This window comes from Rattus norvegicus, chromosome 10 (genome assembly GCF_021556685.1).
Source record: "Rattus norvegicus strain SHRSP/BbbUtx chromosome 10, alternate assembly SHRSP_T2T, whole genome shotgun sequence".
NCBI classification, from domain to species: Eukaryota; Metazoa; Chordata; class Mammalia; order Rodentia; family Muridae; genus Rattus; species Rattus norvegicus.
The window spans coordinates 16,492,069-16,506,964 of record NC_141543.1 but is presented as its reverse complement, the minus strand read 5'-3'; the positions used below and the strand labels follow the sequence as shown (position 1 = coordinate 16,506,964).

Below are 14,896 nucleotides of genomic sequence, written 5' to 3'. Positions count from 1 at the left end.
CTTACCTCTTCACATATTTTCAACTTCTTTGTGATTGCCTGGTAACAGACAGCTGGCTAAGAAAGAGGGAAGAAAAGACCATTTATTAAGTTTAAGAGCTCTACATGGCAATTTCCCAAAATGCTCAGCCTAAAGTGAGATGGTTACATGGAATGTTTCTTTGTTGTATGATTTTATCAAGTTCAGAGTAAACACTCATTACCTCCACACTGCACAGTTCTTCCAAGGCCTCTGACTCTGAGCATCAGAGCTGTCATCTTATGTGTCTCGTCTGCAGTTGGTCAGAAGAGCTAGGCTGGAAATGAAATCTTCCAAAGCCACCCACCGCTATAGGATCTTGGTAAAGTGTGGCCCAACCCTTGGCCTCACCAATATTAGTAAAGCTTCCTGCTGCAACACAGGGCTGGGAGGCCATCCTGACCACAGAGCCACAGGATGTGGCACCAGGCACATGGGCAACCTCACAGAGATGGACAGCCTGTATGTCTAGCTCCTCCTGCCTTACACTCTGAAGGCAGGTGATGATACCTTAGCAGCACGAGTGGCTGTACAGTTTTTTGTTTATTCTTAATCTCACTGGTGCCTGACTTCCTCACGGGCCCACACTTAGCCCATTACTGTGGCATTCATAAACATTTTTGCCCCAAGTGAGCACTCACCTTCTCCGTTTGGCTCAACAGAAAATGATGGAAATGAGGATCTGCATCTTTGACTGGCTGAAATTGAAAGACAAAGAAATTAAATGAACCACCCTCTATTAGTCACTTCCTCTTGCCTAGAAGAGGGACTCCCTCTTGCTGCATGGCTTCTCCAACCAAGTCTCCTTCGGAGCTGTCTGGAAGCTTCTATTTCCGAACTAAGTTTTTTTTTTTTTTTGAAGCAGGGTTTCTCTGTGTAGCCCTGGCTGTCCTAGAACTGACTCTATAGAACAGGCTGGCCTCGATCTCATAGACATCTGCCCACCTCTTCCTCCATCTTTTTTCTTTTTCTTATTTTTTTATTTCCTGAACAAGGGACTGAATCTAGGGCCTTGCCCATGGTAGGTAAGTGTTTTACCACTGAGCTCCTCCAAACCTTTCAGGTTTTTTTTTCTTTTTTTTGTTGTTGTTATTTTGTTTTGTGTTTTTTTTTTTTTTTTTTTTTTTTTAGAGAGATGCACTCACTTTATAACTCTGGTTGGCCTTGAACACATAGAGAGCCACCCACCCACCTTTGCTTCTTGAACATTGTCTTTTTCCCACTTTTTATTTTGAGACTGTATCTGAGTTACTCAGTTGGCCTTAAACTTACTTGACACAGGCTAACCATGAACCTGTTGCTAGGATTACATGCCTGTGCCATCAGCCTAGTTCTGGTCTTTCATAAGCAACTCCATTCTAGCTAAGAGAAAAATGGGCTCAAGTATAGAAAGACATGTTCTGCAGGTTGAGATCAGTCACTCTAGTAACTCTCTGAAATAATATTGCAAAGCTCTCCTGCATTTTAGTACTAAGCATTCACCAGGCATATGGTTGGCTTGGCTATATACACCACAGCAGTCCCAGGACTCTTCCACCTTTGGAGTGCTGTGCTCCTTGAGTCTGAGGCAAACCCCTGTAGGCCTTGGCTTCCTGGGGTCAATTCTGACTACAGCTGCTATGACCACAGATCTCCACAGCCGTTCATAACTATGCCTAGCACCAGGTGCAGGCTCAGTGAAGCCAGTGTACCTCCTCCGATCCCCAAGCTACAAAACATCAAGATCTGCATTGGTGGCTACATGTCTGTAATCCCAGCACCTTCTGGGTATCCAAGGCAGAAGGATCTTGGGTCTATAATCTCACATGATACCAAACAGGCAGACCACCTGGAATCTCAGACTTAAACATTGAGTACTTTGAGGATACACGCTTTCCTTTTTTTACCCCCCCAGACTTCTATAGTGCTTTCCGATAAAACAAACCCAAAAACCAGAAAAAGGAGACTAGGAAAAGAAGATCACACTGCATAGTCAGAAAATCTGCTATGTGTTTGTTCTGATACTGTGGCCAGTCCAACTAGCAAGAAAAAGTTCTTTACCTCGCTCGCAGTTGGCTGCCATTTAAATGCAGCCATTGGTCCAGCCATCATTCCCTTTACAGTGCTAGACTCAGGGATGGTGAGGTCCTACAGGAGAAAGGCAGAGAGAGCATCAGAATATTTTGCTTCCCCTTTTCGCCACACTCAGCCCTGAACTAATCTCCTGGCAAGTGCCATGGTCTAAGTGTAAATTCGAGCCAACCCCTGGCCAAGGCTTTAAGTGGGAGGAAAAGGGTAACTGCTTCCTGCAGTTTTGTAATAACAAAACCTGCTAATGCACTCATGTCACAAGGAGGAAGGTTAGTAAGAAAGCTGCCAGCAACTCACAGGGAAATTCTTTATGGGAATAATAATCACTAGTAGTGGGTTGGAGGAAATCTACCTTGTCTTAAAGAAACACAAAGAAAAACAACTATATGGTAAGGATACCTGGGTGTTCTTAAATGAGTAACTCTTTACTACATGGCTTGTGCCCCATTCCCGTACAAAGCCGGCCCTTCCTACAACTGTGATACCTCATACTTTACCTACCTAGGTGGGATTCCAGGGTGAATGCTCACGTGCCCATGGACATTCGGCTATTCCTGTGATGAAGATCCACCTCCCTGGTGACAGGCTGCCTCCTCTACTGCTTTGCCACCATAAAGCTACCTTTCCCTTTGTCACTTGTACCAAACTGGACACCACATGATCATCACTGTCAGTAAGCAGATGCAAACTGAATCTGCAGCTCCCTGTCTGGGCCTATGGAGTCTAGTCTCTGCAAACCAGCCCAAGTCAGACCTTATCTTATCTCCCCAAAGCCGGCTCCCCACTTCTCACAGTGAAGTCTAAAGCCTTCAGAGAGGGCTCTACGTCAGACACTTTACTCCACCAGCATCTCTGCCCAAGTCCTAATTCCGTTTCCTTTCCATCATCTGCCTCTATCCCTCTATCTCAAATACCCCAGACATGAACCTGCCTCAGGACCTCTGTATTACTGGGGATGGCCTTCCATCATGTCTACTGGACTCTCAGGCTCGCTTTAGGGCACCATGGAAAGGTCTCCTCATCAAAGAAGCTTTATTTGACTTTTCTGTACCTTTCCCCATTTGAAGGTGACAGCAAAGCTTTCAATAGTCACCTTAGTACTAATTTACATACACAGTCTCATAAACCCCTATTACTCACAACAGAAGAACAAATATTGCCTTCCTTTTACAGAAAAGAAAACTTGAGGTGTAGAGAGCTCAAGTAGCATTGGACAATTGTGAGACAGATTAAAAATTCAAACTTGAGGCCCAGTGTTGGCTCATGCCTTTAATCTTTCCACTCAGGAGGCAGAGGTAGACCTGAGGCCAGCCTGGTCTACAGAGCAAGTCCTAGGACAGCCAGGGCTACAAAGAGAAACCCTGTCTTAAAAAATAAAAGAAAACAAATGACTGAAACTCCCAGGAATGGTGGCACACACTGTTTATCCTAGTCTCTAGGGAGGCAGACATAATCATATCTCTTTTGAGTTTGAGGCCAGCCTGGTCTACATAGTTCTAAGCCCTCAAGGCTATAAAATATACACCAAAACCAAACCAAACCAAACCAAACCAAACCAAACCAAACCAAACCAAACCAAACCAAACCAAACCAAATTCCAACCAACCAAAAGAAAAAAAAACTACATGAAACAACTCAGATTTTAGCAAATTAGACTCAGGGTTGTTGCTATTACCAGCGTGTTCTTGCCTTGCTGTGTTCTGTCCACTCTACTCCACATAGGGAATCATGCTGGCATGCAGATGAAGCCGAGTGTGTATTAGAGAAGTCGGCATCTCTTCCTGACAGGAGCTGCGTCTATCTCTTAGGTTGCAGGAAAGCTGCTGAATAAGCACCTGTCTAACGGAGCCTAGTGTAGCGCTGCTACAAAGACTGTTCTGCAAGCACAGATACAATCTCTGTCTGTGCTAACACAGAGGCCTCCAACCAAGTTACAACACTGCCTCTGACACCAGGCTGGTGAATTTAAATTGCAGTCAGTGAAGTTGAACAATGGAGCTTCAGAGTTTACAGCTCTTGGTCCAACCCTGATTTACTCTTCTTGGTGTGAATATAAAATTTTATGAGTACCACAGGTCTGACACATTTCTGCAGGGATGGTCTGAAGTTGAAGTCTAAGCTGTAGTTCTCAGCTTAGAAGTAAGAAAAGGAGAGCCCAGCTAAGACATAGGAACAGGGCTCCTGGCAGGCAAGCTTTCAAACAGAAGTCTAGACACAAATTCAGCCTTGTCTGTAGGCAAGCATTTGACACCTCTAAGCTCTAGGCTAGCCTTTTCAGTTATTCTTGGGGGGCACAAGATTATACTACAACAGAATGACCCTCACCTGGGACTCTGAAACTAGGAGCCTGTGCTTTACTGCTTACTTTCAGCCAACTGACAATTGCTATGGCAACACACCTGCACTCTGTGAGCTACAGGATAGATGAGGTCAGACGCACTGTCATTCTAGTGCCAGGACACTCTACCTGAAGCATCAAACATAGGTCCAGCCCAAAAACACCCAGAAAGGACCCTGTTAGGGATGGCCAAGGGTTCTCCTAGACTGAAACCTGGTTAAAAGTTACTGTGCCCCCGATGAATTACAGTGTTGGGGGGTAGATTGCTTCTCATTACCAGCTTGTGGAAAGCCTTAAGATTGGAGAAATTTGGCCAGGATCTAGGGAGGGCTAGACTGAAGACCTTCCATTTCAGTTCTCACTGCACACTCAGCTCCTATCCTGGAAATAGCCACACAGGGTTTGGATCTGATGCCCACTATTCTCCAAGTCTTTCAATAAACATATGAGGGTTGCAGGATCAGACTAGGAAACTGGGGGAAAGGAATTTGGCTATAGTTAATCAGTTGCAGCAAGTCATAGGTTATAGTAAACAAGCAGAACCTTTGTCCTAACCTCTCCAGTGTATTTCCCTTCCAAAGGGAGTTGTTTCTGTCTAGGAGTCTGTGAGAAGCTTGCCCAAAGACAGTACTAATTTGGAAGGCAATGTAATATCTGATGGCTCTGATTCCTTCTCTATTTAAAAACTGTGTCTTTGGGACTCATCATGCGATATCCCTTGTGAAGTCCCCACTCACTAAGGCTGGCAGTTCTCTGAAGCCCCTACTTTCTGAGCGTGGTCATAGAGACTTTTGTCTCTTCCTTCTTCTTAGCTTTAGGATAGTGTAAAGAGCCTCTTCAATCAGAGGCCCAGAGTCAGACCAGACTGTGCCTAGCCAAAGACAGTCATATAGAACCCTAAAGTGTTTTAAAAATGTGAATCAGATTCAAACATTTAAACTTAGGGCACTGCACATACAATTCTGTTTTTCTAGCCTCTCTCAAGGAAAACCAGACAACCTGGCAGCAGTGGCTAGGCACCTCATGGAAGGAGTAAAACTGGGTCAGCCCCAAGATGCAGTGAACTTGTCTGCTCTTTCTGCCGCTTGAGCTGCCCAGGGCCCTGTCCCACTGGTGTCTGAACCTGCCAGTCTAGTATTTCACCAAGGTTTTATATCTTGTTCCATCAGCCGTCTGGCTTCTTCTGGCTTCTTTTTCTTTACCATGGTTGCAGATCTCCCAGGGGCTCTCACTATTCACAGGCCATCCACTTCTTGAAACTCAGGTCTGTTAGCCAGAAGGCAACAAGAGATGTGCCATTTCCTCCTCGTTTCATCTGGCCACACTCACAACTTCATTAGCCCTGACCACATACTTTCTTTGCAGTGCAGCCTCTGCTCTTGAGCACCCTCCACACATTTCTGAGACAAGCTCACCTAGTCTCATGTTGGATTAGTCTGTTTTTCCCTCCAAGATGGTAGCACTTTCTAGGCTGTGCTTCAAATGTCTCGCACTAAAAAAGATCCGAAGGCTAGTTTAATGGTAGAGTGCTTGTCTACCATGCATGAAGTTCTAGGTTCTACCCTTAGTTCCATAAACAAAGACAAGTCAAACCCCAAATCCCTCTTAAAGCCACAGAACCACTTCTCTCTCCTTTGATCATGTAGGAAGCAACACTATCTTCTGGAAGTAAAGCCTGAAGGTTCCTTATCCTGTCATCTCTGCCTTTCCACATGACCAGTTGCTAAATCACAGGAGGGCTGCTGTGACACGCCTCTCCCCGACTCTTTTCAGGAAACGCTACCTCTCATGGGTACACCTGTGACTCTGGCTTTCTATATGGCTTCAGGCCCCTTTCTCTGACCTTGCAATTACTAAGGCCCAGTTTGGCACACTGCCATCTGAACAACCAGCTTAAACAGCTTCCTAATACTTCCACCATCTTGAATTTACTGAATGGTCCTCTGCAACCCAGTGCCAATCTGTCTGCCCTGTCCCTCTACCTGCACAGGGACACTCATGCCAGAATCATGCCTCAAGTGGAGTGCATGCTCACCTCTACAGTGTTTTCCCTTCCTTCTTGTTAGCCTTGCCCCTGGCCTGAGCAACTCAGGAGACAGCTTTCCTGCCTTCACCTTCTGCTCCTCTGTCTGCATCTTGCTCTCACTCTGCCTACAGAACATGGGGAGGACTCCACACCCACTAGATGAGCAAGACCATACTGAAGAGCACAGCTCTGGGTTACACACAAAAAGACACTAGTCCCGGAAGCGGTAAGACAAACCTTCTCATCCTTTGGGGGCCGACCCCGCTTCCGGGGACTTTGCTCTTGGGCTCTTTTAAGGCATTTGGAGCCTCTGTCTGCAGAGCCTGAAGTCACCCTCTTCTTTCCTTCTCCCATGTTCTTCTTCACCTTCCCTTCAGACAGGCTAAGCTTGCGTTTCTCATCACCTGAGTTTGGCCTACTTCTCTCCTCACTGGAATTACGCCGATTCTTGTCATCAGCAGAAGTGTGAGATGATGTCTGAAAGTTCAACAATAATAATGATAACCACTACAACAGCCACTATCACCACTGCCATCAACATGGGCCACACAGTTCTCTCAGCAGTTCTGTGAATTGTCTTCATAGCACCCTGAGAAACAGGATCCTTGCTCACCTCTCTTTGTGCTGGAAAGACAGCTTAAAAAAAGAAAAACATGTCGCTTGTCTACAGCCCCAAAGGTGAGAGGTGGCTGTACTCCTAAGCTCTTTGCCTGTGCTGTGAAGGTGAGCGACTCCTCCCAAAACAACATGCCTTAGAAAAAGGGAGCCACGGGCAGAGTTCTGGACACAGGTGTCCTCTTCTAGGCATTTCACGGAAAAGGAGTGTCTGACACAAACCATCTTCTCAGAACCATGCAAACCACTGGCCTGATGTTGGAGGGACCACTGCAGCCCCTCTCTCTCTCACCTGGTCTTTGCCCTTGGCTCTCCTGAGGAACTCCTCGACAGCATCCACAGCTTGCTGGAACCGCTTGCCCTTGTTGATCTTGATCATCTCCTCCTTGTGAGCATGGTAAGGCTTCAGCTGCTCCACTTTGATCCATGCGCTAGTAGGAAACAAACAGAGTTTCATCCATACTGTCCATGCCAACACATTCCTGACATCTCACTAGGGGAGTGCTTTAATGCCATTTGTTTTAGCTGAAAATTAAAAGAGACCTAAACCTTACCAACCATTCACCTCTAACTCTTGAGCCTCAAGTATATTTTCTTAAAACAAACAGACCCACAACAGGTCAGAACTTTCCTCCATTGAAGTCACCATATCATTCTCATTCACCGGCTTTCCATACCCAACCACACACACCTGAAACTTGCTCACTGCAGGCAAAGCCTGTAGATTGTCTGCATGAAGGCCAGGGAGACCTGCAAGCATTATAAACCATGGCAACACTGTCACACAAGGAAACAGCTGTTTGTGTACTCTCATTCTCTCTCTATGGACAGGCTTTCAATATAGGCTCTCTCTGGCCTGTCACTCACCATGCAGACCAGGCCCTCTTCCTATCTCTGTTGCTTGAGTGCTGGAATTCCAGGTGTGAACCACCACATTTGATTTAGTCAACTATTTGAATCAGATTACAAAATCTGTCCATCAACCTAGGGTCAGGAATGTAACCAGATTAATGAAATACAATTTTGTTTTTCAAGATAGGGTTTCTCTGAGTAGCCCTGGCTGTCTTCAAACTCAGAGTTCCACTTGCCTCTCCCTCCCAAGTGCTGAGATTAAAGGCCTGCACCACCACATACCAGACTTAAAAAAAAAAAAAAAAGGCAAGGTCTCATGTATCTTTTCTTTCTTTTGAGATAGGGTCTCACTACGGTAACAATCAGGCTTGCCTCCAACTAATGGAGATTTGCCTGCTTCCATATCCTGAATAATGTAATTAAAGGTGTGTGTGCCACAATACCTGGCATAGACTCAGTAAAACTTAGTAAACTGGCTAAACTTTACAAAGCTAAGGATGACCCTGAACTCCTGATTGTTTTGCTTCCCCCCTCCCAAATGCTGGGATCACAGGTCTGCACCACTACTCCTGGTACACACGGTGCTGGAGATTGAACTGCCTACCAACTGAGCATTCTACCCCAAATGCACTATCTAAGTGTTTGCTGCTCTTTCAGACATTTGCAGCCACATTTGTTCTTAAATGACAGTATCCATGGCTACAAAACCATACGTATTATGTTTTGGGATGAGGGCAACAGTCACAAAAGGAGGCTTTAAATGACATTCTTTTTGAAAGGCAAAATGAACTCCTCTTTTTTTTTTTCTTTTTTTCGGAGCTGGGGACCGAACCCAGGGCCTTGCGCTTGCTAGGCAAGCGCTCTACCACTGATCTAAATCCCCAACCCCAAAATGAACTCCTCTTATTGTTAATTTTAACTGCCAATGTGTAACACCTTAAGTTAAAAAAAGCAGTCAGCTGCTAGTTCTGAAGTATCTGGCCTGTCATGAATCCTGAGCAAGTCTGCTGCAGTAGGCTTTCTGTGGCTTTCCTAAATGATGCTCTGGAATCCAAGTGAAAATGAGAACATATTACAGGCTTGGCAAAGTGCTGGTTAAATTACATATGTGGGTGGGTCCCTAGGCCCCAGCTCTAAAAAAAAAAAGAAAAAAAAATAACTGTAAAGCTTCTTTCTGTAGAGAAAGTTGGAGAATATTCACTAATAACGGCCAAAGTGTTGTTTATCCATCTCCACTTTTTTCACTCTGTTCTGTGGGAACAATTGTGAAGACAGGTCAAGAACAAATGTGGCAGCCCTGGGACACATTTTGAGACAGCACACCAGAGCAGACATGATACCTATGACTGAGGCAAACAACACAGAGGGATAGACAGTAGGCTCTGGCACAGTGCCAACCTTATCTACCAGTGGAAAGAGGTTTTCTGGTGGCCAGCTCAACTAGAGTTTGCAATCTGACATAAGAGCCATGAATCCAACCCACAGGGAAGAAACATGAAATAAGGTATTGACCTCTAAATGTTGGCCAGAATGTCCCTAGGGACCCACCCACAGCTCTTCACCCGTATTTACTGAGTCCTAAGGACAGAGGTGACGGCAGTAGGGCTGCAGTACTAACTGGTGGCCTAGCTCAGAGACCACACAGTGTCAGGGATAAAGCTTAAAGATGGTTCTCAAGACACACACTGTCCGTCTTCCAGGACTGGGTTAGAAGCTCTGCAGGCCGTAATCCCGTCACTCCTTTTGGGTACTGTCATGCCTGCCTCTTCCTACCAACCTGATTGCCAGAAAAAGCAAAGGTGAGGACTTCTATGGAAGAATGCCAGTAAGTCAGCCTCCATTTTTTTTTTCGGAGCTGGGGACCGAACCCATTTTTTTGACTTCTGTAAGAAGGAAGAACACACAGAATCCTACTCACTTCTAGAGGGGACTCTGAGAGACTACTCTGAATCCTCCTAACGCAGTGACCTTTGAAACGTTCAAATGAACCGACAATACAAACAGGACTTTGATAAGATAAAAGCAAGAAATGTTAATCTCCAAAACTGACCAAATGACCTGGATAATCAGAAATACAGTCAATAAAATACCAGCTCACCAGAGCACAGAAGGATTACCTCTAGAAAGCACAATGCGCCTGAATCCCTTCAGCCATCAGAACAAAATGTGTTCTGTAGTGGTCACACAGCGAAGCCTGCTTTAGACTTGATGTCTTTTAGCCGGTACTTCAGCAACACCTCTATCCTGGAAGAACAGCAGTGTAGGCTGCAGGAAACTGGTGTTCTCTAGTTAACGGTAAGTGATGCTGCCACCTTACAGTCATTTTTAGGGGCAGAATGACTGCCTGACAGTGGGCAAAGAGGTAGTAAAATGCTCAGCTGGGTAATTTTTTATCTTATTTTAGTTCGTATGTTTGGATGTTTTGTCTTCATGTATGTTGGTATATCACTTGTGTGCCTGATACTACTCTTGGAGGCCAGAAAGTGGTGTCAGATTCCTTAGAACTGGAATTACAGAGGTTGTGAGCTGCACTGGGAATCAAACTCAGGTCCTCTGGAAGAGGAGCCAGCACTCAATCACTGACAATCTCTCCAGTCCCCTGGCTGGATAACTCTTTAACATTTTTAAAAAAATTGTAATTAATAAATAAATTAATTAATGGTAGGGAGCTTGGTCTGGAATTCACTATGTAGATTAGGCTAGTTTCAAATGCCTGCCTCTGTCTCTCAAATGCTGCAATTAAAGGTGTGTACATCATAACTGGCCTTAAGCTAAAAAGAAAGAAAAAAAGACATTATGTAGCCCTGGCTTTTCTAGAACTTGGTACACAGACCATAGACTAGGTTGTCCCTGAACTCAAGAGATCTGCCTGCCTCTACATTCCAAGTGCTGAGATTAAAGGTATGTGTTGCCACACTAATTTTAATTTTTAGAAGCATGGGTCTCGGGTAGCTCAGGTTAGCTTCAAACTCTGCATGTAACCGAGAATGACCGTAAACCTTTGGTCCTTTTATTTTGACCTCCCAAGTTCTAGGATTACGATTATATGTGTTTATATCACACCTGATATAATGAAGGGAATCAAAACTAGCACTGTGCAATGACAAGTGAACTCAACCAACTGAGTCACATCCCTACCTCTTGTAATGGTAATGGGTTTTCAGACCTTTTAGGGGTGTGCTAGGGTGAACGCACATCCTACATGCTAGCCATGTGCCATACCAATAAGCTGAAGACTCACTCGCATGGTAGTTTTTGTTTCTGTACTTGTGATGAGCTATAACCTGTGATTTGCCTCACAACCTTTTCCCAGGACCCAGAAGAGGCTGTATCCATTTACCACTTTGCCATGGGCTGGGAAGTAAAAAAAAAAAAAAAAAAAAAAAAAAATCAAGCTTATTCGGGTCTGTGCCTAAAGTATGAAGCTTTGCTTTTATGTACAGTAGAGTTAGTTACACATTGTGATAGTAAATGATGGAAAAAAACAAACTGGCAATCTGCGAGGCTGGCTACCCATTCAGATATTCCATTAAATGTAAAAAGCACTATGTATAGTAAGCTACGAGCTACACAAAGGGACACACAACCCCTTGATCCTGCACAATATTTCTAGGGTGGTGCACCGTGAGCTGTGTGTGTAGGCACACGCCTTTCCTCTGAGCAACTGAGGCAATGGCACTGATCCTGAGTTCCAGGCCAGTTAGGACTACATAGTGAGGCCCTGTCTCAAGCCCTACTCAAACCACATAAACTAAAACCTACAACAAGGGGTTGGGGATTTAGCTCAGTGGTAGAGCGCTTACCTAGGAAGCGCAAGGCCCTGGGTTCGGTCCCCAGCTCCGAAAAAAAAAAGAACCAAAAAAAAAAAAAACAAACAAAACAAACAAACAAAAAAAAAAACCAAACCTACAACAAACCAAACCAAACAGACAAACAAGAAACTAGTTAGCCAGATGGTGGTGGTGGCTGCCACATCTTTAATCCCAGCACTCAGAGGCAGAGGCAGGTGGATCTCTGTGAGTTCCAGGACAGCCAAAGCTACACAGAGAAACCATCTCAATAAGCCAATGCCACCTTCCCCCACCAAAAGAAATTAGTTTACCTGAATGGTTAAAAGACAAGAACAAAAACATGGAATTGCTTTATTCTTTTCAAAGTCATTAAAAAAATTAGCATCTCTACTTCATCCTGAGTCCAAAACACCAACATCCAAGGCCTTTATGTAAACTTTATGTAAACCACTCTCCAAGGCCTTATGTAAACTTTACCACTCCAGCTGCGGGGAAGGTGCTGCCCCAGACCTTCTGGTTTAGAGGCCTGAGGTAGTGGGAACTCAGGCTGGCTACTGCTGTGAACACATCTGACATGGCCCACAGCATGCTCCTTGGTGTCTTGTCATATTTCACACAAACTCTTCAAATGCAACATAGACCTGCCACTAAGCCATTCTCAGGTTACTTCACTTAAATAAAAATTTCCATATTTTGAAGCTGCTTTCTCCTTAAGTGGAAAACCGTATGACAACCCCATACATGTGTCTCATCCACTGCTTAGACAGAAGGACCTGGGTTGGAGCTTTGAAATGGAAGCACCCAACAATAGGGCCACATGGGCACGGCCTATAAAAAGGTATCACAGAAGACCCGTGTCAGATTACATGGGTCCCCTCTTCCATCCCGATGTGTGAGTAGTGCTTAGAAAACCATTTTTATAGTTGTCTTAAAACAAAACAAAAATCACTGAAAGTGGCTGAAGATGAAGGTTCAATTTTAAGCTATTCAGAAATGAAGGCACTGGGAAACAGACACACACATACAAAGGCAATATGGAAATGTCTAGTTCACTTCAAGTTAAGTTTACCTTTAGATATCAACAAAGCCAAGCATGGCTATGCACGGCTGTAATACTAGCACTAGAGAAGTGGAGGGAAAAGGAATAGGAGTTCTAATCCAGTGAGAACCTGTTTCAAAACCACAAGTATAACAAAATACAATACCATCATCATCACCGCCACCACCATCACCAAAAGAAAACAGCAAAAGACTTGCAATTAAGATAGATTTAGAGGGGGCTGGAGAGATGGCTCAGCGGTTAAGAACACTGACTGCTCTTCCAGAGGTCCTGAGTTCAATTTCCAGCAACCACATAGTGGCTCACAACCATCTGTAATGAGATCTGGTGTCCTTTTCTAGTGTGTCTGAAGACAGCTACAGTGTACTGATATACATTAAGTAAATAAATAAATCTTTAAAAAAAAAAAGATAGATTTAGAAAAAAAAGATAGATTTAGAAAACTTTGTTTCTAGAACTTGGTGTGTCCTGGTTAGTTTTTATTGTCAACTTGATACAACCAAGCATGTCTTAGATCCTTTTCCTGAGGAGAATCCAGACTAGATTGGCTTATAACCATGGCCATGGAGAAATGTCTTGATTGTTCATATGGGAGCACAGCCCACTGTGGGCAGGGCCACCACTGGGAAGTTGGTCTTGGATTGTATAAGGAAACTGGCTGAATATAAGCACAAGCCAGTAAGCAACACTCCTCCATGGTTCCTGTCTGACTTTCCTCAAAGACCTGGAGGCAGTAGATTGAAAGAACCCTTACCCTGAAATCGCTTTTGGTTGTGGTGTTGATCACAGCAACAGAAAACTAACTAGGATACTTGGTAACATCCTCAAGTACTAGATGAGGCTTTTGAGTTGTACTGCTTGTATCAAACAATAGTTCCCACTCCTCTGTGGCCAGTTTCTATAATTCTACTCCATGACACCCGCTCATTGTGGTGCTGTCATCAGCCATGGAGGGAGTCACTATTTGGACGTGAGCTGCTCCCGTTACTGGGAAGGAGAATCTGATCTATGCTCTTCAGGACAGCTATCATGCAGCCCTGTCACAGGGACCTCAGCACTCACTTAGCTTAACTCTCCAACTAGTATTAAATGGTATCAGATGTAGAAAAAGTGAACTGGTCAATACCACCAGGTAAAAAGATAAAGGCATACTTACAGAGTTCCAACCCAGTATGTTCTTAATCATCAACCACATATTTTTCTAGGAGAGTCACCTTTAGTACAGACTCAAGACACCTTGTACCAGCCAGGCCTAACCACTCTTGACCTCTGAGCATGACTCCAGCTTCAAATACAGTGTTTTTGAACTGGTGGCTCTTAGTGCATGCAAACTAAATGAATACTTTCTCATTTTGCTATTTCCAGCTAACAATCTAATAAAAACATTTCAACTGTGTAAGTGTATGTGTGGGCGGACACAAAGACCAAGGGCTAGTGTAGAGGTTAGTGTTGAGGAAGGCAGCTCTCTTCTCCCACAGTGTGAGTTCTGAGGACTGAGCTTAGAGTAAGAGAGATGGCAAGGAAGCACCTGCATCTCTGTGATCGAGTTTTTCCCTTTTCTTTGTTAAATAGGCACTATTTGAACCTATTTATAGGTTTTAACTGTGAGCTACTTACCATGGATGCTGGGTACCAACTACAGTATTCCAGGAGAGCAGCAACTGCTACAAACCATGGAGCTCTCTAATGTCTGATCAAAAATTTAAACTCTGGGGCTGGGGATTTAGCTCAGTGGTAGAGCGCTTACCTAGGAAGCGCAAGGCCCTGGGTTCGGTCCCCAGCTCCGAAAAAAAAAGAACCAAAAAAAAAAAAAAAAAAAATTAAACTCTGAGCCTCATCTCCTTAGTGAGCAGCAACCAAGGGACAGACTTGTCCAAGGTGGACTCCCACTCATTGGTTCTTCATGTTTAACTGTGGTCATAGTAGAGTTAACAAAGCCATGCAGAAGTTATTTTTCACCACTGGATTTTAAAATAAGTGTGGAAAGTTGTGTCTTGGAGAGCAGACTACATCACATTAAGTCCTGTCCTCAAGACAGAGGCCTGATGAGACAGGTTTGGCCCCCTATTCCTAACTGTGGCATGCCAACATAATTTGTTAGATGTTTTGGTAAGAAAGGGAAGGAA

At 44.3% G+C, this 14,896-nt stretch overlaps 1 protein-coding gene across 1 annotated transcript in view; it reads right to left on the bottom strand.

Moving 5' to 3' along the window:
- Positions 1-14,896, bottom strand: part of Glyr1 (glyoxylate reductase 1 homolog) — a 35,470-nt gene that overhangs the window by 15,031 nt on the left and 5,543 nt on the right. Inside the window, 5 exon segments of the mRNA NM_001007800.3 lie at positions 6-56; positions 660-716; positions 2,059-2,145; positions 6,690-6,929; positions 7,360-7,498. Coding sequence (NP_001007801.1) covers positions 6-56; positions 660-716; positions 2,059-2,145; positions 6,690-6,929; positions 7,360-7,498 — 574 coding nt within the window.